The sequence below is a fragment of the Rhopalosiphum maidis genome, chromosome 1 (assembly GCF_003676215.2).
Source record: "Rhopalosiphum maidis isolate BTI-1 chromosome 1, ASM367621v3, whole genome shotgun sequence".
Classification (NCBI taxonomy): Eukaryota; Metazoa; Arthropoda; class Insecta; order Hemiptera; family Aphididae; genus Rhopalosiphum; species Rhopalosiphum maidis.
Window position 1 is genome coordinate 41847648 of NC_040877.1, and position 25041 is coordinate 41872688.

General features: G+C 27.3%; 1 protein-coding gene across 2 annotated transcripts in view; it reads right to left on the bottom strand.

Moving 5' to 3' along the window:
- The window catches only part of LOC113561116 (probable G-protein coupled receptor CG31760), a 126578-nt gene extending 106710 nt beyond the window's left edge, over positions 1-19868 (bottom strand). Inside the window, exon 1 of one of the 2 annotated variants that reach the window (XM_026967342.1) lies at positions 19533-19868. Coding sequence is in view for 1 of the 2 variants with exons in the window: in XM_026967344.1 (XP_026823145.1) it covers positions 714-1025 (312 nt within the window). In the remaining variant the exon portion in view is untranslated. Of the gene's footprint in view, positions 1-713; positions 1060-19532 lie in introns of those variants that run through there. The other variant, XM_026967344.1, reaches the window with a different exon arrangement.
- Between the last annotated feature and the right edge of the window lie 5173 nt (positions 19869-25041).

The following is a 25041-nucleotide window of genomic DNA, read 5'->3' on the forward strand; positions in this document are numbered from 1 at the left end:
TTCTGAGCTCGCGATAATACACTATACAACTGAAGTGGATTTTTTTTTCAACATTTTATCTTGAAAGAAGAAAAAAGTAAATAAAAATCCCGATGTTCGTGACCTGGCCGATGACGCGTAACGCGGCCTTTTATAATCTTTTATTTTTAACAATATAATGCTGTCAGCTCAACGTCATGCGAAAAAACAGTGTATATATATAAAAAAAAAAAAAAAACGATATGCTGATAATAATTATTTTCGGAAATCAATTTAAAACGGAACGTAAAAAAAAATAGGAATTATAGATAACGGTGATGGCGAACGGGGAGCAGAAGGAGGTACGTCGTGTGCAAGTATCGACTATAGTGTCTCCTCGCACAACTGCGTGTTTTCTAACAGTATACAGAATGAGAAATGTATGATCTGTAAAACTAACCGTTTTCTGGAATTAAACGTTTTTTTTTTTTTTTTTTTTATCATATGGAAAATATCCGTTCGGTACGGTAACGCAACAAAGTCTACTCGTACGATTGATGAGAGATGATCAATTCAAATTATAATATTATGTTGGTGCTCGAAAACGATATTGACGATGATGCATTGTAACGATCTCTGGGAAATCGCCGGAAACAATATTGTCGCCGTATAAGTACGGTGTTCGTCGTGCGACACGGCACGACACGCCAACACTGCGCCTAAACGATACGACTCAAAGTGAAAAAGTCACTCACCTGGGCGTACCGGTCGACGACGCCCTCGCCGAGGTTGAGGTGCGTGCCGGCGGTGCAGTTGTCGCCCAACTGTTGTTGCGACTCGACGATCCGCAGCAGCCGGTTGACGATGTCGTTGTCCAGCTCGCTGCCGGCGGCGGCCGTGGCCGTCTGCTGCGGCTTGGCCGACGCCTGTGCGTTCGGCCGCAGGTTCCTGGCGTTCCGCGACCGGCCGTGCCGTATGGCCGCGCTCTGTCCGGCGCAACCGGTGGCCGCGCACTGCAGCAGCACCAGCGCCGTGGCCACCAGCACGGCGGCGCCCGTGGCCGACATGGCGTGTCGTCCGTCGACCGTGTGTCGTTACCGCGGCCGCGGTGACGGTGACCAACGCATCGAACACCACCGTTGCCGCCCGCTTGCCGTCCGCTCGAACACCTGCGGCGAATCACACGAAAAGTCACATCACAACGGTGCACGTATATCATTGTTATTTTACAGGACGGTGCGCGTCAAAGGGCCCGCCGATGCGCCGTTTTGATCGGTTTGCCGGTAAACTGAACGCGTGAAACGCTCGCTATACGAGCAGCGACCGAGTTAAAATCTATTCTACTCGCTCTCGTGTATGCCCATAATGTCCACACTGAGTGGTTTCTCGGGCTTTTGAAAAAAAAAAAAGTCGATGTACGCATCGACCGAGGAAACGCGTTCGTCGTCGAAACCAAATAGACGGCCGTTTGACAGTATTTTCTGATGTTTTTTTAACCGAAGTCGCCCTCTGTGACTACGGAGAGGTAGGCTAGACGACTAAATCCTCCGGCCCGTGACGTTCTACGACCTATCGAACACATATTATGTCCAACGTCCATTGTAATAATATGAAAAAATATATAGGTGATATTACAATATTATTAGCTACACTTCAACGTTTGCCTACTATCACTTGTCGAAAATACCAAAGAAGATTAAAACATGTTTACGACCGCGCAACTAAGGAAAGTGTCTAGTCTTGATGAGTGGCATTTGGAAATGAGTATTATTATGTGTAGAACGTTTACAAATAAAGCATCCAAAAGGATCCACAGCTGAGTGACTACACTGTGGACAAGACATTATGTGACACTGACATTTTCACTATAGGTATATGTTTTGTACACATTTTTCTTATAACTTTAAACAGTAAAATTTATTGCAAAAAAATCAGTGTTTAATCTTTTTATTTATTGTGATCCACTGCACGTTTAATTTGTCAAGTCCTCTCCCGTATGTTTTTTATCTCCAACAGTAAAACTATCTTTTTCACAAATTAAGTACATATATAACTGCATATTATCAGCTTTTAACATTTTCAAGACATATTAATAATTTAAATGTAGAAGTTCTACGCGTATACAAATATTGCTATAGTGTTTACTGTTTACCCTTAAAAAACTTAATTTAATTTCAAATAAATCCGGATATCGGTGGATAATTACATTTTCATCGATTTACAGATTACAATATGATATTGTGCATAATATAGGTATACAGTAGACATCCGCTTATTTGGGACACCGCGTAAAGGGGACAACCGCTTAATGGGGACAGATTGCACAGTCCCGAACGAATGTATCGGTTTATTAGTTATTCGGTTAAACGGGACAGACGGATTACGGGGACGAATAGGTCACCGCCCAATGTGTCACGATTAAGCGGATTCTACTGTATTATATTTATATAGTTTTCATTATTACTTACTTTTATAGTACCTAATGCTATAATTGATATCGCTTAATTATTTTCAAAGTATTGCGTAATCTTAATGTACCATGTGTATTGTTATTATGACATAACTATTAATTTCAATTACCGTATCCACGACGATTATTCACGAATCGCGACAGAATGCGTTATGATAATTGAAATAATGATAAATTTAAAGTTTTCAGGATGATGTAATACTATGCTTATTTTTCTTTCGCTTATCTCTGCTTCAGGAAAATAATGAAAAACGGCGTAGTGATGGGAAAGCTATAAACACAGTTTTAATTAAATACTGTTGAATTTTTGAAATAGCCATTAGCCGAGCATATTATCTTAAAATCGACACGCCTGCCCTAGTGACTTATCTAATTCTAATACCAGCATTTTTTTTTTTTAAATCTGTCAATAAATGTGATAAGAGCCTAAATAAATAAATATGCAGTTACTCTACTACTCTAGCAATTTATTTTACAAATACCGAAATGTTTATAAAATTATACCATACAAGTTATCGAAGAAATCGTTTGTGTCAATCATCCAGGCGTGTGTTGAAAAAATACTCCAACTATTATATAATGATTATTGTGATAGTTATAATAATAACAATAAATATGTTCTTATAATACGAGTATATACAAATTTAGTCTACGACGGATATACCGCGATGCACTCCGAAATTATTCAAATCGATTTTAATCAAATTATGATCAATGTGTGTGATTTGGTCTCCATCATAAGATTGAATAGTTTTCATCTCAATTAATGACTTCAATATTAACTTGTTATTATGTTTAGGGCCATAAGGCTGAGCGATTATTTTTAACAAACGATGCATAATATCAGTTAAAAATTATATTTTTTTTAAGTATTTTCCTTTTTTGAATGACAACATAGACTTTTAATTTCAAATTCCAAAGCTGAATATTTTTCTGAGTATTTTGATACATTGATACGCGGAGTGGATTGGTACGGGGTAACCCCGAAAAATGTTTGTCCACTACTCCGCTTGTCTAAACTTTAAATACGTATAACTCATAAACTACTCGCCATAAATTCGATTTGTATGTATCAAAATACTCACAAAAATATTTTGCTTTGGAATATAAAATTAAAACTATAAAGTATTTGTATTTTTTTTTTTGATATTGCTTATATCAATTTGATTTGTATTATATACCTGTAATTGTATAACCAACGATAGCTTTTTATAATTATCTACATAATAATGGCGATAAACTTCTAACATTTATCGAGTCCCTTACTTAAATATTTAATAGTTATGCTGGCAGCTGGCTCTGTTGCCCTTGTGCGCACGTCAATAAAACAGATGATGAGACTTAAGATACAGACATTTCCCGGAATCGCTTGAATATCATACAATATAAACAACGCAATTATGCATTGATATGTATAATTCATATACATGAGTATTTAATATATGTCATTACTATAATATTATGCCTTTTCGATCTGTCAAAACCACAGACGTTGGGATTCTGTCAATTTATAGGCGAGTTTTGGTGTACAACTTTGCAAACGGATAGAAATTATTTTGATCGCATATTAAAATTTGATATGTTGAAAATATCGTCTATACACCAAATCAGAAAACCGATAATATTATTTATCCACTTGCGTATGTTGGCTAGCATTAAGCAACCGAATTGAATACAAATGCATTTTATATGAGCAACGAAGTGCACGGGTATAGTTAGTAATTTTATGCAATCTATTCGTGTACGAAAATCAATTTATGTTTGTTTTTCATGATATACTCAAAAAACTACTCAGTCGATTTTTGAAATTATTCTTAGCGATGTAAGGAAAGTATATAGAGCAGTTTGAACCCCGTTCGAAAATATACCATATTTTATATTCAACCCGCCACAGGTGGAATCTTCATCTCAGTCGAATTATTTCATAAAACGAAGTACACCGACGCCGGTTTTCCTGTGAACTGAGGTACACTAAAATCGAAATACACATATTATACAGCACCACATGTTTTATATTTATTCGTTATTTACGGGCTAAATCGGGTGACTATAACTAGTATTGTCTTGTCTTGTTTAGTGAAATATAATCAAAGACGTAGCCAGAAACCTTCGAATTTGTATTGGATTGTATGTATTAAAAAAGTCCTTAAATATATTTGAATCGTATACGGTATATTGAAAAATTTAAGAAAATAATTCAAACAAATCAAGATATTACAAATAATAACGCATATATGCGTTTAATTATTTATTTGATATTAATACAACTAATAGTAAATTACTCGAATGCTATTATTATTATTTCTTTTTCATTTATTAAATGAAAAACTTAGAAATTATTTATTTCTTACTAACAATTCGAGCAATATTTATTATTTACCGTGCACTAACGCTAAAATATATATACCACAGAAAACCCAAAATATGTTATAATTAATTTAAAATATTTATATAGTAAAAATTCAAAAAAATTGGTAGGTACTGGATACAATAATATTATATACTATAAATATATTTTTAAAGATTTATGTACCATTTTTTTTTTAAATTTTATATTCAATTGAATCGACTTTATCAAATTTAAATGAAATAGATTATTATTTTTTCTTTATATTCTTATTATTTCAAAGTATAAAACAATTAAATACTTAAATTTTTTTAAATGAACCCAGCAATAAATGTAATTATACTTTGAGCTTGATATTTATTTATATACAATTAGTATTACACTAAAAATTACTAATTTTACTATGAGAAGCGTAATTAATATACTTTATGAATTATTTATAACTATTTTATTGTTATTATTTTGATAAATGTAGTTTTGGAATCACGATGTTATTTTATTTTTGTATTCAATGATTTTTAACGACTATGGAACTACCATTTTGTAATAAGCGTTCATTATTGTATGTTTTATGGTTTAAATGACGTAATGGATATAGGCAAATATAATAGTATATTGATTATCAACATTTCAAAGTCCGACTGATCAATATTTCTTTACTCATTGTGTGTAATATGGATATTTGTATATTACTGATTTTTGATGGGCACGAGTAAATTATCAATGGGCGCCAAATCACCCAAATCGAGAATGCCAGTTAATAGATTTCGCGTCGCCCGTTTTTTTCTTGCCCGGAAATTCATGACTGGTTGACGGAAGTCGGAAGTTGTGCAAAGCGCTGAGACACAACCTCGTTAGCTTATATATTTTTTTTCTTAAGAACAAGAAACATCATGCTGAACTAAAAACATTACAGTTAAATCACATTTATATTTTATAATATTATAGTTTATTATTGTACGACTATCATTTCAAAATCAGATTATATAATGATCAGTTTGGTTAACGTTCGACAAGTGACAATTGTATGCGCCATATTTTAAGTTTGTGAAGTTCCAAATTATAAGTAAACAAGTATAGACTATATCGGATATAATCAAAAGGTATGACAGGTCCATGCCAACATATTCAATTATATTTTATTATAATATATGAGGAATTGAGGACAACCAAAAGTTGTTTACAAAGCTATATACTTAATAAAATACCATTCATTAATTATCAAATGTCATTATATTTTTCATACAGAAAAAAAATCAAAATATATTTTATTGTCAATCAATAATAATAATAATACACTAGTATTGTATTGTTTACTTGCTGTTTTTAACGACACGTTGAACAAATCAGCGTATAATAATAGTTGAGAGATATTTTTCAATAATGGTTCTTTGAGATAAATATCAATCCTACATAAAAAACAATTTATTTTTCACCAACTCAAAATTTAATCATTTATTTTCAATCCAAACACCAATTTTTAGGTATTTTTATGTACTACAATATTGTGGAAACTACGATGAGAAATATAGTGAACTTTCATTTCTAGGCTAATGATTTCCCGATTATATCAGTTTTTCTACTGAATAAAGTCTGATCGATTGTAAATATATTTTTCAAACCCACAGCTAGTTTTCTTTATATTGCGCAATATTTTTCATACCAAACAAAAAAAATAGTGGGCAAAATGCAATAATAAAAACAAGACGAGTCGTTGTGGTGGAAAATATAATATAATAAACAGTGGAATGATATTACTTGCGGCTATAGGCACGTGCAGAGCAGTCACTATAATATGTTATTATATGATCCCGGGAAAACATCAGACGGAGAAAATTGTTCCCAATACACCAAAAACCAAATGTAATTATTATAGACAGCAAATCCATAATACGCTGCACTGTTCTCGGATCATTTATGTGACGAAAAAAAGAAGACTATTTATGTGAAGTAGCAGTTTTATCACTTATGGTCCGTAAGCCACATAGTTATTATAACTCCGGCAGAGTTTTACCCGGTAGTTATAATATAATAATATATGAACTGGTAACTAATACTAAATAACTATAATTTTCAACTAATAAAAATCGTAGTGTGTGTATTTAAAATACTAAGATATTGTTCTAACGTCTGGCTTTTAGTAGTTACAAATATTTCTTATGTCTTGAAAAAAGGTTCGGATTCTAAAGTTGTTGAAAATTCAATAAGGAATACAATATAATATATTTTGAACGACAAACACAAATTTTGCAAATGACACATTTTATATGACTGTGAAAATGAAACCACTTTTACATTACATCAATACAATTATTCTCACATAAACCTATATTGCATAGTATATAGGTACTATGTACATTGTGTAATATTTTTTATTTATAACGTTCTAAGTTTACTTGAATTAATTTTTTTTTTTTTAATCATATTGATTATACAAGTTATCTAATTTAACATACTTTGGTGTTATATTTTATTTAATTTTATTGTATACAATTTGTACATAGTGTTTCGTTATAAGATTATACTCATTAGTCATAAAAAGTATATGAATGTAATCAACAAATTCGTTTCTGTTTATTGGTTCTACATTTGATTAAAATAAATCTATTGTTGAAGATAATTAATTTATTGGATGAATAGAGTAAAACCTACTAATTTACCAAAGTATAATTGTTAACGCTATGTCCTCTATAATTCCAATGAAAGTTGCTAACAACGGGAAAAATCCTTTATGTGTGAAATACTGTTAAATTAAAAGTACATTACCTTCGGAAAAAAGAAAATAATATGTAAAAAAAATCTGATATTTACTATAACTATAACATACACTAAAAGGTTTGATAATTTGATTAATTTATCCAATACTGAATGAAAAGTATATACCTTTTGTTATAACTTGTAAGAACTAATTACTTCTTATAGAAAATAAGAAACAGTTTGCCGTAAGATCAGTTGATAAAATTTTCAAAATAACAATAAAACATGTTGTTCAAAAAAAAAAAAAAAATAATGTAATGAGTAAAAATGGCTATGTACTATTCAAAATAAACAAAAATAAATAAAAATCACCAGTAAAAAAAATGGGGTGTTTAATCAATAATAGTTTTTTGATAAAATTGATTTTATTTTTTTTCACAATTCAAAAATAAATACCAGTAATGATTAAAAATATCCATAGAAAATTTATATTAGCATTTTCTATACATTTTTGCTTTTGAGTAAAAAATCAATCTAGAAAATACAGTATAAATATATAGTAAGTGTATTGCAAGTTATTAATACAAAAATTAAAATATCATAAATTAATTGTAATTCATTTGTGTAGTTACATTTAAGACCAAATTTTAACACAAAATTCGTCATCAAAATCGTGAAAATTATTTTTCATTCATATATTATTCTTTTATTTGTAAACATATTTAATTACACATAATAACATCAAGTTTATTTATAAATACATCAAGTTCAAATAAAAATAAAAAAAAGTATGTTCACTTGTGTATTGAAAAATAACTGATAAATTTAATCAATAAAGAAAATTTTGCTAAGTTACTTAGTACCTACAAAATAAGTAATAAATTAACCTCAATCATTTTAAGACAGTCACATCTTTGTTTTTAAACCAAGTAATATGTTATTCTAAGTATTATTATTTTAAACTAAAATTTACTAAAAAATTATTATTGAATTATTTTTGAAAAAGGAATTTATAAACTAAGTATTTAATTTTTTGTCCAAAACTAAGTGATAACTGATAACATGAAATTACAGTTTCAAATAATTTACACAGTCATAAATTAGTGACAAATGAGTCGTGTTCTTTACTGGATGGTACTAAGTAACTAAATCAATTTATCAAGTTCTATTACCATTTCTTTTATACGGACTTTTATTTTATTAACTACACAATTATAAATAAAAAATATAGCGTACATATTTAAAAAGAATAAATGAAAAATAATTACATTTTTAAGATATAATTTTTTTTTTTTAATTTACATTTAGGTAAATTTTATATAATGAAATATAACGTTTTATTTATAATTTATACATGAATACAAGATTTTATTTTCCCAATTACACCGTATTTAATCTCATCCTAAAAAGAAAACATCACCGAAAAATCTTCACTCGAAAACGAATAATGCTCGTAGCGTGAAAAAAAAAGCAATAGCATGGACTATTTACACCAGACGCTTGCAAAAATGAGACTCTTTGAATAAAGTTGTGGTAAACGATAACCATATAAAATTTCCCGGTTCGGATGGAATGCAATTTTTATTACCTGCGCAGTGTGCACAGACTATGGTTATGATGATTTTGCTGGAGACTATAAACGTTATTATTATAACGTTTTAACGTTTGACTATTTTATTTAATGTATTATATTTTTATTTTCCAGAATGATTTTCAGTTGTCTACGTCGTGTATGTAGCTAAAAATTATTCAGTTGAAATTCTCGGTGCGCGATTGCCACCGGTGAACGCCACGCCGTTGACACCGATGGTAATACAACGAAATGTGATAACTTTCGAAAATGGTTACGCGCATAATATTGTAGGTGCATTGAAAAAAAACTGTTTCCAGCGTTATACACTTATTGTTACCAAACGACAAACGATGTGTTTATTATGTTTCAATTTATACAACACGACGATCGTACTCAGGTTTTCTGCAATTAATATTATAGTCCACAATATACTTAGTTACTAACAATAATGACATAAAATGTCCAACAGGCATAAGGATCCGATGACACTCTCCTTAGCTAAGTTACATTGAAAACATTATTTTTATTTTATTTTTTGATCTTTGAATAGTTTGTATGTTTATTTTTTTGGCAGAGTTTACAGGTGAACCGCAAGTAAAATACGCATAATAATGAACGAAACGCGTGCAGCAAAGTGGTTTTCTCTATAAACTGACATCGTAAAACATTTTACGTGAAAATTTTTTCTCGACAAAAGACTAAAGACGGTTTAGCGAGTAATTTCAAATTTAACAGTCGTTAAAAATTGTCATAAACGACGGGATTATTAAGAAATTTATAATTCTAGCTAGGTATATAATGTTTGTGTATAATACCCTATTATAAGAATTACGCTTTAATCGTTATACTTATTATATTAGGAGTTAGTGTCATGTTTTTGAATTACAAAATAATATCATTGACATAAAAAATATGAAAATAAGTTTGCTTAATGTAAATCTCTGGAGCTAAATAGGAAAATGACGTTATTAAGATGTAACATAAAATAAACAATTATTATTACAACCTAGTAAAGACGTATAGTTTTATTTTTACCTATAATTTTATTATTCAATCCAAAATGATTATAATATTATTACAACACTCTAATACACTTTTAGTATCACTGTAAGTATTTTCTTGAAAATGTGGTAATTTTGTATACATCATATTACATGTATTGAACTCTTTTTTCCGAAGCTTTATCATTTTAGGTTAATAGTTACTCACATACAGCTTATATGTGTTTATATAAATAGGTTGGATAATTTATTAAAACAGAATTTGCTTATAAGTAATTGTAATGTACTTCATGTAAATTACAAACTAAATATAGACTTTTTTAATTATTATCCTTTTATACTTGTAAGTATGTTTTTTTTAATCTATTTACAATACGTATATATATATATATATAAACACATACTATGATGTTATTTTAGTTGTAATAAGTAAGTTAATTGTATTAATAGGGGTACGGATTTTTACATTTTGAAACGAAACAGTTTTGGTAAAGCTGCACATATTAATTAATGAGGCAACAACAAACTAACTTATTTTTATATATTAAAGGAATAAAAATGAATAGATATAACCATATAGGAACTTTTATAAGTTACATTAAAAAAATACAAAAAAAATAAATAAAAATACCAAAAGCAAATTTTTAAGACTGGAATTTTAATTAAAATAATCATTAAAATTGGACACAAACTAACAGTATTGGTCTATCAATACCAAATATATAAATGAATGAAAATCAAAACTGTTTTTAGTTATTTAATATAATATTTTTTTTTTTTTTTCAATAAACAACTTTAAATGTAGTAAAAACAATAAACATTCCATGTAAAACCCACAGTCGATCGAGTGAATTAAATACAGATGCTATTGTGAGTTTGTCTAAACAAAAAGTTCTCAGTATTTTTCAAAATAAAAAATATAAAAGTTATAACCCAATTAACAAGAATTCAGTAAAATGTTTTACCTTGCATAATTTGTGATTAATATTTTTTTAATTTATAACGTTACAGTTTTCAAATATTTCTATGCATTTTGACTTCATAAAAAAAATACTTGCTTTCAAATAGTACAAATTGATTTGAAATTATTTTATACAAAATAAGGAATACTACAGCATTTAGAATTCTTTATAAAAGAATATCATAATGACTATAATTTTAATTACGTAGTATCTAAGTACAATAGTGTATTATATTAGTTTATTAATTTAACAGTACACACTAATTATCTTGAAAAGTATTAACATTTTTTAAAATTCTTTTTTTACTTGATTTTAAGTCATTTAAAGAAAAAATTTACTTTTACTATTTTTTCATTATTATCATTATTGAGTTTTTAAATTTTTTGAATGAAATCATATATTTTTAATTCTAAATTCCTAAAACAATATTTTTCTAAGAATTTCGGTATTTAAAATCGAATTTCAAACGGGTAGTTATTATTAGCTATAAATATTTATGGTTCAAATTACCTAGGTAATAATAGACCGACAGCAAATTATCTTAGTGACACTCTAATCAATTATTCTTTAAATATTTATAACTTATTAATTATATACACAAACAGATCGTTTGAAATATAGTTATTCTGAACGGAGCGATAAATGTATTGGCTTTACAATGATGTGTGGGTCTGTTGTCACCTGTTGGAGTAATAAAAATAATTCAATTTTCAACTTTGAAGGTAGTTTTTTTATAAACAATTAGATCTGATGATATTAAGAAGGAAGAGGGGAGAAGTCAAAAATAAGATTTTGTACCTTAAAAAATAATAAGGAATATAAAATAAATATCGAAACTTGAATATTGACATTATACCAACTTTTGATTAAATCGATATTATTTTTTTGTAACAAAAATAAATTATAAGTTACTAAGTCATTTTTAACACAAAGTTTGCCATAATTTGTTCTTACAGTGATTTAATACCTAATTTAAAACATACTTAATTACGTTTCTATTTGAATTTTACATTTTCACAGAATTTGATATTCAAATGAAACAAGATAACAATTTTTACTTTTACAATTAGTTACTATATTGTAATTTAAAAACTATTAACCATAAGAACTTGAAGCTATTTTTCTTTTTATAAATTATAATTTTCTATAAGTATACAATGGTATTTTCAAAATATTCAGAATAATTTTTAGTTGTTTATTTCACGGAACTATTCCCACAATTTTATACAGGGTTAATGTCGACTTATAAGTTGATATTTAATAATAATAATAATATTCATGTTATAATATTCATAGCACAATATTTGTGAAGTTTTTGGAAAATCAGTTCAACCTACTGTATAGACTATAGATAATAAAAAAACGACTTTTTAATATAACTCAGTTATACAATATTCATAATAATAAAGAATAACACCTATCTCGGAGAAAAAACTTAGAAACGTTTTCAGTGTGCAATGAACTAAAACTTAACTTATCTATTACAGTGACCTCTTTATTAATAAGATACATAATAATTATTATTGTTCTCCCATTGTGTCTTTATTGCATACTGCTCAATAAAATTTGTGCTTGGAAATAAATGTCGTTCATAAAATATACCTACCATATAAATAATAAAAAATAATAATAATAACCTCGCTTAGAGTTTAGTTTCATTTGTTTCAAACACAAAATAGATAACAAATGTCAGACATTGTTAAAAAAAAAAAATACAAATCTACTTCATACCAAATGCTATGAACTATGAGAAGTACCGCATCAAAATCCAATTACTCGTTTCGGCGTCTCTCGAAAATTCAAACAAAATATATAAATATATGTGCTGGCGCATATTCATGGATATGTTCCTTGAACTTTATAGATACAGACGTTTATGTATCTATACTTAAAAAATAGACACTTTTGAGAATATCTCTGGATGACAAGTCAAAATAGCAATATCAGCAACAAAAATGATTTTATATACTGCTATTATGTACTGCAGCTGCATATGCGTAGTCTATTATTTAAGATTATATTATTGAAACCAAAATCGATGTCAATCTAAGAAATAAAGTTATTAATATATTATTAACTATAAAGTTTCAAAATCAAGTGAAATATGATGTAAATGCCCAGATAGTAATATTAAAAAAATTATAATATGTGAGTATCTATGTGGCAGGTTATAGAATTTTAATGTAAGATGTTTGCAAGTTGCAAGTTATAAAGTTGCTATCAAGACATTTCTGCACTTACAGTTAGTTTTTATGAACAATTAAATATCATACCTACGTAGTAAATTTATTAGTAAATAAGCCTTTAATTACTTAATTACTTAGTGTAAATTGAGCATTAATATGATAATACATTTTATAAAGAAAAACTAGAAAGATAATACTTTTTTTTTAAATATACATTAACTATATAACAAAAACATTCAGTATACACCTAAATTGGTGTATATTACAAACAGTTCTGACAACATATTATATAGATAGTTTTTTTTAACGCTTTTAATATTATTACTGTTTCAGAAAACGTAATAATTGAACGACTGTTATGGTCGTGTTAAATTAGAATTCCATAATATATCGTTGCTTAGGAAAAACGATTCTGAGCGTAAATGGTTTTGTCTGCAACATATTATAATATTTTAATTGGTAATATTTTCATTGCTAGTATATAGCAATTAATTTTCTATTAGTAGGTAGGTTGAACTAATAGTTGTCAAAAACTAATCGCATTTATTATAATACTATAACTGTTAATATTATTTCATATAATATTATAAGATTACCGTCAACTTGGTACTAACTTAATATAAGTCAATACCGACAGCGACGTAGGTACCATGTAACAATGTAAATAAGTGTATGGTATAAATAGATTGAAAACAACTCGTATTATGAAAATCGCATTGTGTATAGTACAAATTAATAAACAATATGGTAAAAAGTTAAGTCACTAAAAATATTTTTATTTTTTTTTTAAATTACGTAAAACAAAATAATTAAAATCATATTTTTTTATTTACGAATATGTATTAAATTTTTAAAAAATTTTATTTAAAATGCTTATAACGAAATTGCATTTATGTATTATTAATATTTTTAAAGGTTGCTAAAAAAAACTTATGAGAAACCTTGTATAACATATTCAAATAGTAAATTGTTGATAACAAAATAGTGAGTAAGTTTTATCAACATTTGGACTTCGAACAACTACTTGAATAATAAATATAAAATAACAATTATAGTAATAATAACATTTTTCAATTACTACGGTTCGAGTTTTGAATTAAAATAATTAAGTTTAAGAAGAATTTGTTATTTTACATGAGAATATCCAAACTTCGTCATAATTTGAACTTCATACGTTTATACAAAATTGCCAAACTTGTATTAAATATTTAAGTTTTTAAACTGTGCAAAAACAAAAAAAAAGTCGTAAATTTTAAAATTCAAAAAGAGCCTAAGTACCCTAAGTATTTTCAAAATTCTATCATACTTTTTTGTTTTTAGTTTCTCGTAAATTATTTCAATTATTTAAAAAATACAGAGCATTTTTTTTCTCCAAAAATATCACCATGATCAGTTTTAATTTTATGTTTAGCATAATATTCATATTTATATTTCAGTTTATTTTGAATTGAGGTTTCTGAGATTTTTTTTTTTTAATTTTTCATTTATCGTTGGTTTTTGAGAAGAAATAAAAGAGGAATTAATATTTTGTGTAATACACTTCATTCATATGCTCTCTCGTTATACGGACTGAGAATCCGTATCATTGTCAAGTACTCTCACGTTATTGACAAACCATTCCACGAACAATGAAATAATCAATCACTTCGACCGTATATCGGTGACTTACTCTTCACTTCAAACAAGCATTTTGAAACATATTATATATGCTTACGCACCATCTAGTCTCTTTGCCCTGTTCTCGGAACCTTGTGGAAGACGGACTTCATGTCAACGTGCTGATGTTTATTGTGTGAAACTGTGAAAATGTAAGAATATTTTCACATTATCTGTACGATAAATACACTTGGTAGTAAAGTGGTTCACGATAAAGAAATAGCCTGTGGCATGTTACTTCTAACGCGTAGATACTTCGATTTGGAAACTTGTTATTCAAAAACTAGTACCAAGTATTTTGGAATAGTAAATAATTTCTTACAATGTTATTGAAAAAAAAATGTTATGAAAGTTTTAAATCATATACACAAAAAGTTTTTTCTTTAAATGTAAAAAAAAAAAATAACTCAATACTTATTCAACACACAAATTTCACTAGCATTAGTTTAAAAATGTTTTCCACTCAGTTACATTTACAATTCATATTTTTCAAACCATATTTACTAATAATTCTTAAAGTTATTTAAACATGTTTAAAAGATAATTATTGTAAATTAGTATAGGAACAATACTTTTAGTTAATGTTTGATAATAAGCATTTTACTTTGTTGTAGAATGTAGAATGTATATTATATAGACGCGAATCAATAATATGATATTTATTGGTAAATTTAAAATAAATTATACAAAGTAAAGATTCAAGTTTTTAAATTTAAATTTATTTACCAAACTTACAAAATACTTTGTACCTAAGTACTTACCTATATATGTATATATTATATAATCAAAAGATATAATGAATGTATGTTTTGACACTGATTTAAAATACAGCTATAATTCAAAATTTTCTGTAACTCAATAGATTTATGGTTGCTTTAATTTTGAAAATTACCTATAATTCGGTTTTACAAATGTAATTTTTCCAAAACCGAAATATTAGCCTAAACATATTCCATTAATATTGAAATAGTATCTGATATTTTAGATTTAGTAAAAATATCTTTACTTATATATCAAACTTACAATCAATTATATGTAATTAAAACACTTGTTTAATATAGTATATTAGTATCGACAAGTATGTCTAAAAATTATAATAAGCTGGTTAATTATCCTGATGATTTCATATATTATGATTATAATCTATATATAATCAATAATACAAACCATTACACGATTGCAAAACAATTGCATTTTGATTTGTCAATCGAATTGATACGCACCAATTAGGTATTTTAAATACAAATCAAGACAATCTATTGTGATACAAAATTAATATTCTTGAAGCATTTGAAGGCAGCTAGTCTTTTAGTGAATACGATAAAGAAAATAAATTAAAGCGCTTTTCTCAAAATATTTGATTTCAAAATACTATATGACATATATTAGAAAAAATATAGTTTGAATGCAATGTTTTCAAAATACATGCAATATTGCTTATGAATTAAAATATTGCATATTACAGGTAAGCTATACATATATGACAAATATAATAAAATAATATATTTTAAATTTAAATTATTAAGTTATGAATAATATATAATATAATAATACAGGTAAGAACCTAATTGATAGGGTGTTCAATGTTAACGTTCACTAATATGTTAATCTTATGCAATAATATATTCATAAACAATAGCAAAAGATTTAGTTCAAAGAAATATATTATTTCTTAAATACATTACATTTTACATTACAAGTAAAAAAGAAAATCAATATTTCATGCAATTTAAAAATACGTATAAATCAAATTCTGAAGTAAAAATTTGTAAAAAATCCCCATAATTTAATTTAGCTAAACTTTTATATCACATTAATATTTTATTAATATTGTAACGTATATTTTCTAGAAAATGATACTTTGGAGTAAAATACACTATGAACTTGTTAAATCATACATAAACATAATGTCAGTAATGTATTACATTAGAATAATAAGTGCAATGAAAATGTAAATATTTTTTGGAGGATTTTCGTATCATAACTACAACATTTTAATATATTATTTAAAATCATTTATAATAGTAATATTATACTATATGATGTGTTAAGTTTAACTTAAATTTTTCGAAAAATAATTTTAATATACAAATACCTCGTAATTTTTTAAACGATGAAGACCCAAAATCAAATAAAAATCAGTAAATTTACTATAAATATTTTTTTGAACTTTTATTCCCATTGTTTGGAATTTTAACACCAAACTTTATTTTACGTTTACCAATTCTATTTTTCCAAATCTAGTTTTTTCATTTTTTATGTTTTCTCTGAGTTATTTTGACCTTTGTATCGCGCTCGATTAGCACTGGTAATAAATAAAAAAATATTGCATTGTAAATCACATTTAACATAATATCGACGATATTGTTGTGGCAACTGAAAAACATAGAACGATACTACAATAATGATTTATAGTATCACAGCGTTACTGCAATATAAGAAATTGTATCTTTATTTTTCATGAGATTACAACCAAAACGTGGCTATATTACAGAATTTCCGTATTTATTCTACCTATTCTTCAGTAGACACTGTATCCAATTATTCGTCCCTTTTTACTGCATAATTTCCCAAATCATTATTACTCAAATGAGTACTTTTTTTTAAAATATAAATTGTGTATTAAATGCACTGCCTCCATAATAAAAACCGTTTCATTAAAGACGAATAATAAACGTCGGCCATTGTGTGTAGAATAGTTGTCTTTCTCTCGAACATTTAAGAACGTCGTATAGCCAGCGCACATCTTCGTAGTTCCGCTCAAGATATATATAGCACAAACAAAAACTAAACGTGAAATACATTCTTCGCAGACTATAACATTATTTCTTTCTGCTATATTTTCATAATATTTCGATTGTTTGAAATTAATATTATTATTTTGGAACGTCTATTTTAAACGACAATAATAATTCAAGAAATCTATTAGATAATAATATTATTTAATTACGGAAAGATTGTCAAAAAAATTAAAACAATAATTCCTAAATCAAATTGGGTTTTTGTACACACAATATGATACTATGCATATTACATGAGCGTATACCTATAATGATAGCAATAAATAATAAACTCAAAAACCTACATTGTAAATAATTATATGCCGTTAAATTTTGATAGTATTTACATATTTACATATTTACATGCGGTATCTGATCGATTGACTGTAAACTAACAAACATATCAATATACTGACTTTCCATGCATTTCTAAACAGAAAAATGCACTTAATTGTAAAAATATATACACAAATTAATAAAAAAGAATAACACACAAATTTAAATATGTTGTTGAATTTATTTTCTTCTAATATTACATTCATAATTTCTTTTTTAAATGTAATAATTAAAAACCGAAAAATAGTCTTGAGTATATTTGTATGTTTTTTTACAACTTTTGAGACGTGATAGACGTAATTAATGTTTAAATACAATATTATTTTTATAGCTTACAAGGAGAAGACTATAATATTGTATTAGACTTGAACTATGATGTTCTAACAAAGTTTTTATAGACTTTCTACTAGAAGATTTAAATTTATCCTTGTTACAGAGTACCTACTATTATGTACGATATTTTGGTCATAAAAACATCCTTGTAATAGAATAATATATTAAGGTACATTACTGTACGTTGATGCAACTTATAAAGATATTTTAATTTTGTACCATTATTTATAATCATTAATTATTATAACCAAAAAAAAAACCTTCAATAATTTTTATTTTAATGCTTGGTTAAACTTGAATTTATAATATAATATGTGTATAATATTTATTAAATTATAGTAATTTAAAAAACTAATTTAACACAATAAATTATTCAATCTAAAATTATACTTTAATAAATTTTGTTCATAAAATTTACCTATAAAATAAATAATTTTATATCTACATATTTTTCTTGTTTAACTTAAAGATATTTATTTTAATATTCTTTTATAACTAAAAATAAATATCTTTGAAGCAGGTAGTGATATTTTTTAGAATTTAAGATTATTAATTATTATATATATAACAAGGTATTGTTTATTAAACTAGTCATTAATTTTCTTTCTTGAGCCATTATAATGTTTTTAAACTTTCATTTACAATAAATTAATTCTAGGTATATATTCAACATAAAAAAAATCGATTACCTCATTGTCTTAAGTACCTCCCTAAATAATTAAAAAACAAAAATTAATGTATCGATTTGAATTACCCTATTAAAATGTATATTTTTATTTATTATTAAACGTCTCAGTAAGATTATTTCTTTTCTGTAATATAATATTTACCTATTGAACTGTTTTTATATTTCCCATATTATATTAAACCCTATTGTCGGCATTGTTTCGTATTATTTAATTTTTAATATTATTAATTAGGTAAATTAAAAACGCATATAAACAAGAATTGTTCTGATTAAATGTCATAATTGTTTATTATTCACAGGTAGACTGTGTTTACTTATACACTTTTCAGGTATATTATCGCGTAAATTAATTTAGTCTTTTTCGTAGAAATACAAACCATGACATGCAATGAATATTTATATCGTGCAAACACATATTATATTCAACTAGTACAATACAATATAGCTGGGTAATATTGTGTAAAAAGGAAAAGAAAACAGCAGTATACGCGTGAACTGGGCGAGGTTTCAACGCATTTACCTATTAATTGATTAGAAAAACTCACCGTAAAAATATAGGTGATAAAGATTCGGTGGAGAAAACGGGGGAAGAGTAAATGTATAATCGTTCTCGAAATCCCGTCTCCGACGTGTAACAGTACGGTAATAACAATAATAATAGCGATAATAATAATAATATAACGATAATAATAGCGACAACAACAACTGTATATTATAATATTGTTATCCCGTCTGTTGCCGACGTGTACGACGTGTGCGACGACGACGATGTTGGTGAAACGACCGAGGGCAGACAGAAGGAAAAAATCCTACGCGGAAAACTCGAGACCGTGTCGGCGGCGGCGTCGGCCTAACAACACCCAACGTGATCACGGCGAACCGTCCCGACGTACACTGAGCGCGTCCCCGTGACAGCGTGCGCTAATATAGGGCCCTCGCACACACACACACACACACACACACACCCTGACGATGACGACGACGACTACGACTACGACTACGACGACGACGACTACTACTACTACGGAGGAGCGTAATCGTTTTTTCCCTGCTTTGCGCTCCGGCACAGACGGCCCCTATTTTTCCTCCGTCCGACCGTACGTCCGTCCGTCTTCTCCGGGCGGCGGCTATTTAAAACTGACAATACGTCGGGCCGGATGTCCCCGTGCATTGTGTGTGCGTTTACATTAATAGTATTAGTGTGGGCCGTAGTCGCGTTCGCGCGGTAGCCGTGCGTCGTCGTACAGTATTATATGGAGTGTTGTTTCCCGGCGCAGCGTAAACCGACGAAACGGATAGAAAAACCGTAAGACTCGAACCGTGTGTATGGGCACCGCCTACACGTCAAGTCACATCAATATCATAACGATAGTGCGTATACGTTACGATAATAATATTATTGCGTACCGATGTGCGTGTGTATGTGTGTGTGTGTGTGTGTGTGTGTGTGTGTGTGACTTTGGAGGCAGAGGGGGGCAACCGTGATGGGAGCCGCCGTATTCCCCCGTCGCCGCCAAAAAACGGCAACAGTTTGTAACAACAGACCGATATTAATTTATGAATAACGGCTCGTTTCTGAAATATACAGTACTTACTTGCCCGAAATGTATAAAGGTCGACTAAGTGTATAATGCCCGCGGCGTATATTAACAGTAAAATATTGTATTCTTCGCGGTTAAACTCGTATTTTCCGCGCGCACCCCAATTTATTAATAAAACCACTACAAAATACAAAATCTTGGCGCGAAAAGCTCCAAAATTTTTGCACAGGACTCCAGATAATAAAATATCATAATTTATAATCTATAAAGTGCCGTCGATACGACATAAGTTTTGAAAAACCCTATTGGATTTTTTTTTCAAATATTGCCATTCCTCGTTATGTATAAATTATATTTCATACATGGTATTGTATGCAAACCAAACATTTTAATGGGAGAAACCAAAAATCTAATATACCTTAATATACTTAAATATATGGATTGTGCGTCGCTATAAATATATATACAATCCACGTGATTAAAACTTCTAATTTTGGGACTAAAAAGTTGGGATAAATTAATCATGTGTCAATTTTAAATAACACAAACATAAACAATATCCCCACACATTCGATCAGTTATGAATATTCAATTTGCATCTTATTTTTTTTTTTTATAGACACGTTAAATTAATTTATGTTACATTTATGTATCGTCGATAAAACGTTTAAAAAAAAGTAAAAGAGGTCCGATACTATTTTGCATTATTTCAACGTTTTACAACATGCGACATAATACCCTATATTTTTCATATTTAAGTTTTAACATAAAGTATGATTGACAATGACGGTAAATCAGAAAATTACGTCAACCACTTCATAATAATATAATGATAATTATCATACCGGCCGACATATAATAGCCCTCATCATACTTAACAATATCAATTAAAAACAGACACTTTAATTTCACTTGAATAATTTTTTATTTGGTTATAATTTTATAAACAATGTTTTTCCTATCTAGCTAGATTGATGTTTTTTACTACTATTATTATTTACGTTTTAACTTTTAAAATTATACAATTATAATCATTTTCACAGACTCAGAACAAAAACAAAATAATATTTTATATTGTAATAATTATAATTTTATATAGATAGGTAGTTATACTTATACATGTTATAAAAATTTAGCTTATGAATATAAATCTGATTATTTAATAATTTATGATGTAAATTCTAATCTCCTCGACGATTTTGAAAATACATTAATTACTTCATCAATAACAATTTATATATCCTTGTATAGTTGTATGTGTGTATAAAAGCTAGTCCATTAAATCTTTCGAGCATTCTTGTTCTTGGATAAGTTTTAAGATGACAAAGAGAAGAAAAATTATAGAAAACAACATGCAAAGCTAATACAAATTCGTAGCATACCAATGATTTTCAAAAGATCTTTTAAAGATTTCACTGTATCAGACCATTCAGAAAAATTATCTAAGTATAGGACTTATACACAACAAATTACGTATACATTCATGATATCCAAACATGATTTTGTTTTTATTTAATGTTTAATCCCTATAATTTCATGTAATAATAATAATATTACGTTAATATGTTTGAACATACATTACATAGCTGTGGCTGAGATTTTAAAGTATACTTATGTATAATGTTATAGAACTATATTCCTTAGGCACATATATATATTATAATTTATGATATACCACTTTATGTAGAACTAGGTCATAATATAAATTAGTTAAATTTAATCTTAAGTTACAATTTACAACATCATAAACATAGTTTTGGCAATGTCAATATTGCAGATTTAATTAAGTATTATACCTAATTATAACGATAAATGTTTAGAATATTTATACTCTATAAGTCGTGTTTTTAAACCAATATTAAATTTATAAATTAAAATGTATTTTAATAAAATAGTAATAAATAGTAATTTTTCAAAAATAATTTATCGCGAAAAACATTTTTAAATATTTTCTTCTTTGTTCGTGATCAATCGACACTATTAAATCGATTAGTTAAATGATTGTTTATACAGAAAAACATTAATTTGTGATACATTTTTTATTTTAATAACACACTATTTTTTATCTTAAACAATCCATTAAACATAAATTAATTTAATTTGATTTTGAATAGCATAACATTATACTGTAATAAAGTTTTAGTTTTATTATTATGTTTAATGACATTAATACTTGTAAGTTGTAGAATGAAAATTAAATTAAAACGGATTTTTAAGAATAAGTACACTTCTTCAAAATTCAATCATGTTGAAAGTAAAAATTCCTAAGACCAATATACTTGATGTCATATAGAAAATATACTGTATAATATATTACCCATCATAATATAATAACAGCAGGCTGATCACCGAAGTGAACTTTTTGGATTTATAATTTTGTAATCAAATTTCTAAACGATTTTGATTTTCTTTCATTCTGTACCGATAAAATTACTCGTCATTTTAACAAATAATGGCTATTTCTGAATAAGGTTAAAATTGCTTTAACAGTTAGTACCATATTATTATACAATTATAATAAATGTATGCATTAGTGAAATTCTGCGTTCAAATAAATACAGTCAATTTAGTTTTATAGATTGTAATTTAAATTCATTATCACAATATATGCATTATAAGTAGGTTCTATACTATTGTAATGATTTCTGATCTAACAATCATCATTGTGTATAATTTTAATGGGTATGATTCGAATTACCGACACTCAATATGTTGAAATATGAAATGGCCAAAAAAAAAAACATGGCTAACATAAAAAAAAAAAATTATTTTATACAGATAAATGAGTAGGTACATTTCACATAATTCATTTTTAAAAATTGTAATTAAAAAGTAAATCGTTCTATATTATATATATATATATAATATGTATTATAATATATTAATATAAAAAATAGTATATTATACTGAGACACATTTTACATAATACAGTTAAGTGACATTTTAAAAAAGTATGACTTACAAAAGGCTGTTAAATTATGACGTTTTAGTGATTTGTGGGGAGACACGAGATCCGATTACAAAATAACGCTATACACCACGAGAATGAAAACTGTTTCAAGTACCATATAGATACAGCACTTCTCTGATTTTATATAATAAAATACGATCATAGAAAGTAATTCAATAATTGTAACTATTACCAAATATCAATGTCAGTCATAGTCTGTTTGTACGATGCACTGCCGACGAATCGTCTGAAAGCACCTTTACAATGATTTCAATGATTAGTAGCAAGTAAGTACCATCATAATAAAGTAGACTGTACAGTTTACAGTATACAAGTAAAAGATAACACAGCGGAGATGTTACTGCTGAATCACATAAACTACTTTCTAAAAGGAAAATGTATTACCAGTATCGAATTAATAATTTAAGTTTATTTTTAGCATTTCATCATGTCGGCATTTTACCTTTTCAACTAAAACAGTTCCGGACATTTAACTGTTAGCCCTATATAAATGTCGGCTATTTAGATCGGCCAAATGTCCATGTATATATATATTGATTTTAATGTATTATCTGCGTTCATACAATACCTACCTATTGTGTTAGCAATTAGTGTTTACAGGCGGAAACACAAAGTTTTGAATAGATTATTGAAATTAGTTCCAATAAAACTGTAAAATATATTCAGATAATATGCAATAGAAATAATACTGTAATTTCCATAACATACCAACTAATAATTACAAATGTTGAACATAATTGTAACACAATAAATTAAAGTGAAACCATTGAAAAACGTTTCCTTTGTTTAATCGACCCAATTAATACATGACATTTTTAATATATTTATAATTATATTATGTATTATATAAATAATACTTATCTTTGAACCGTTATAGAAATAAAACTTAAAAACTTACCAAAAATAGGTAATATTTTAAAAAATCTAAAATTATTAAAATAAATCTAATCTAATAAAGTCATCATTATATTCTTATTCTATTTTATGATTTTATCCGAGAATAATGGATGTATTATCAAGATTTAAAAAATAAAATATTGAGATCATTTAAAGTAGCTTAATTAATATATAAAATACTATAAGACAAGTGTTATCTTTTGTGAAATAAAAAGCTCAAGTTTTGTGTGTTGATATAAAGTTTATTATAAAGAATACTATTATACAATTCTTAATATTGTCAAGATATTTTCACGATAATACGATATAATTATAAATTATTCCAATATAACACTGCACACTAACTTTTAGTATTAAAAAAAAAATCCATTTAAACTTCACGTAAAAAATAAATCTTAAGTGTTAATAAATATCAGAGAAATTAACTTTATTTCTTCAAGAATTTCATTGTATGACAAGGAGTGCAGATTTAGTTAACTTATAATATCAGTTGTATTTTTCTGTAGTACTATTGTGCTAATGCGTTATTAAATGAATGATTGCCACTTCAAATTTAAATACCATGTAAATTGATTATTATCATGTTTTTTTTTTCTTTTTAGAAATGCAATACGATAAATATACAAAGTAAGTTTAAGATAAAAA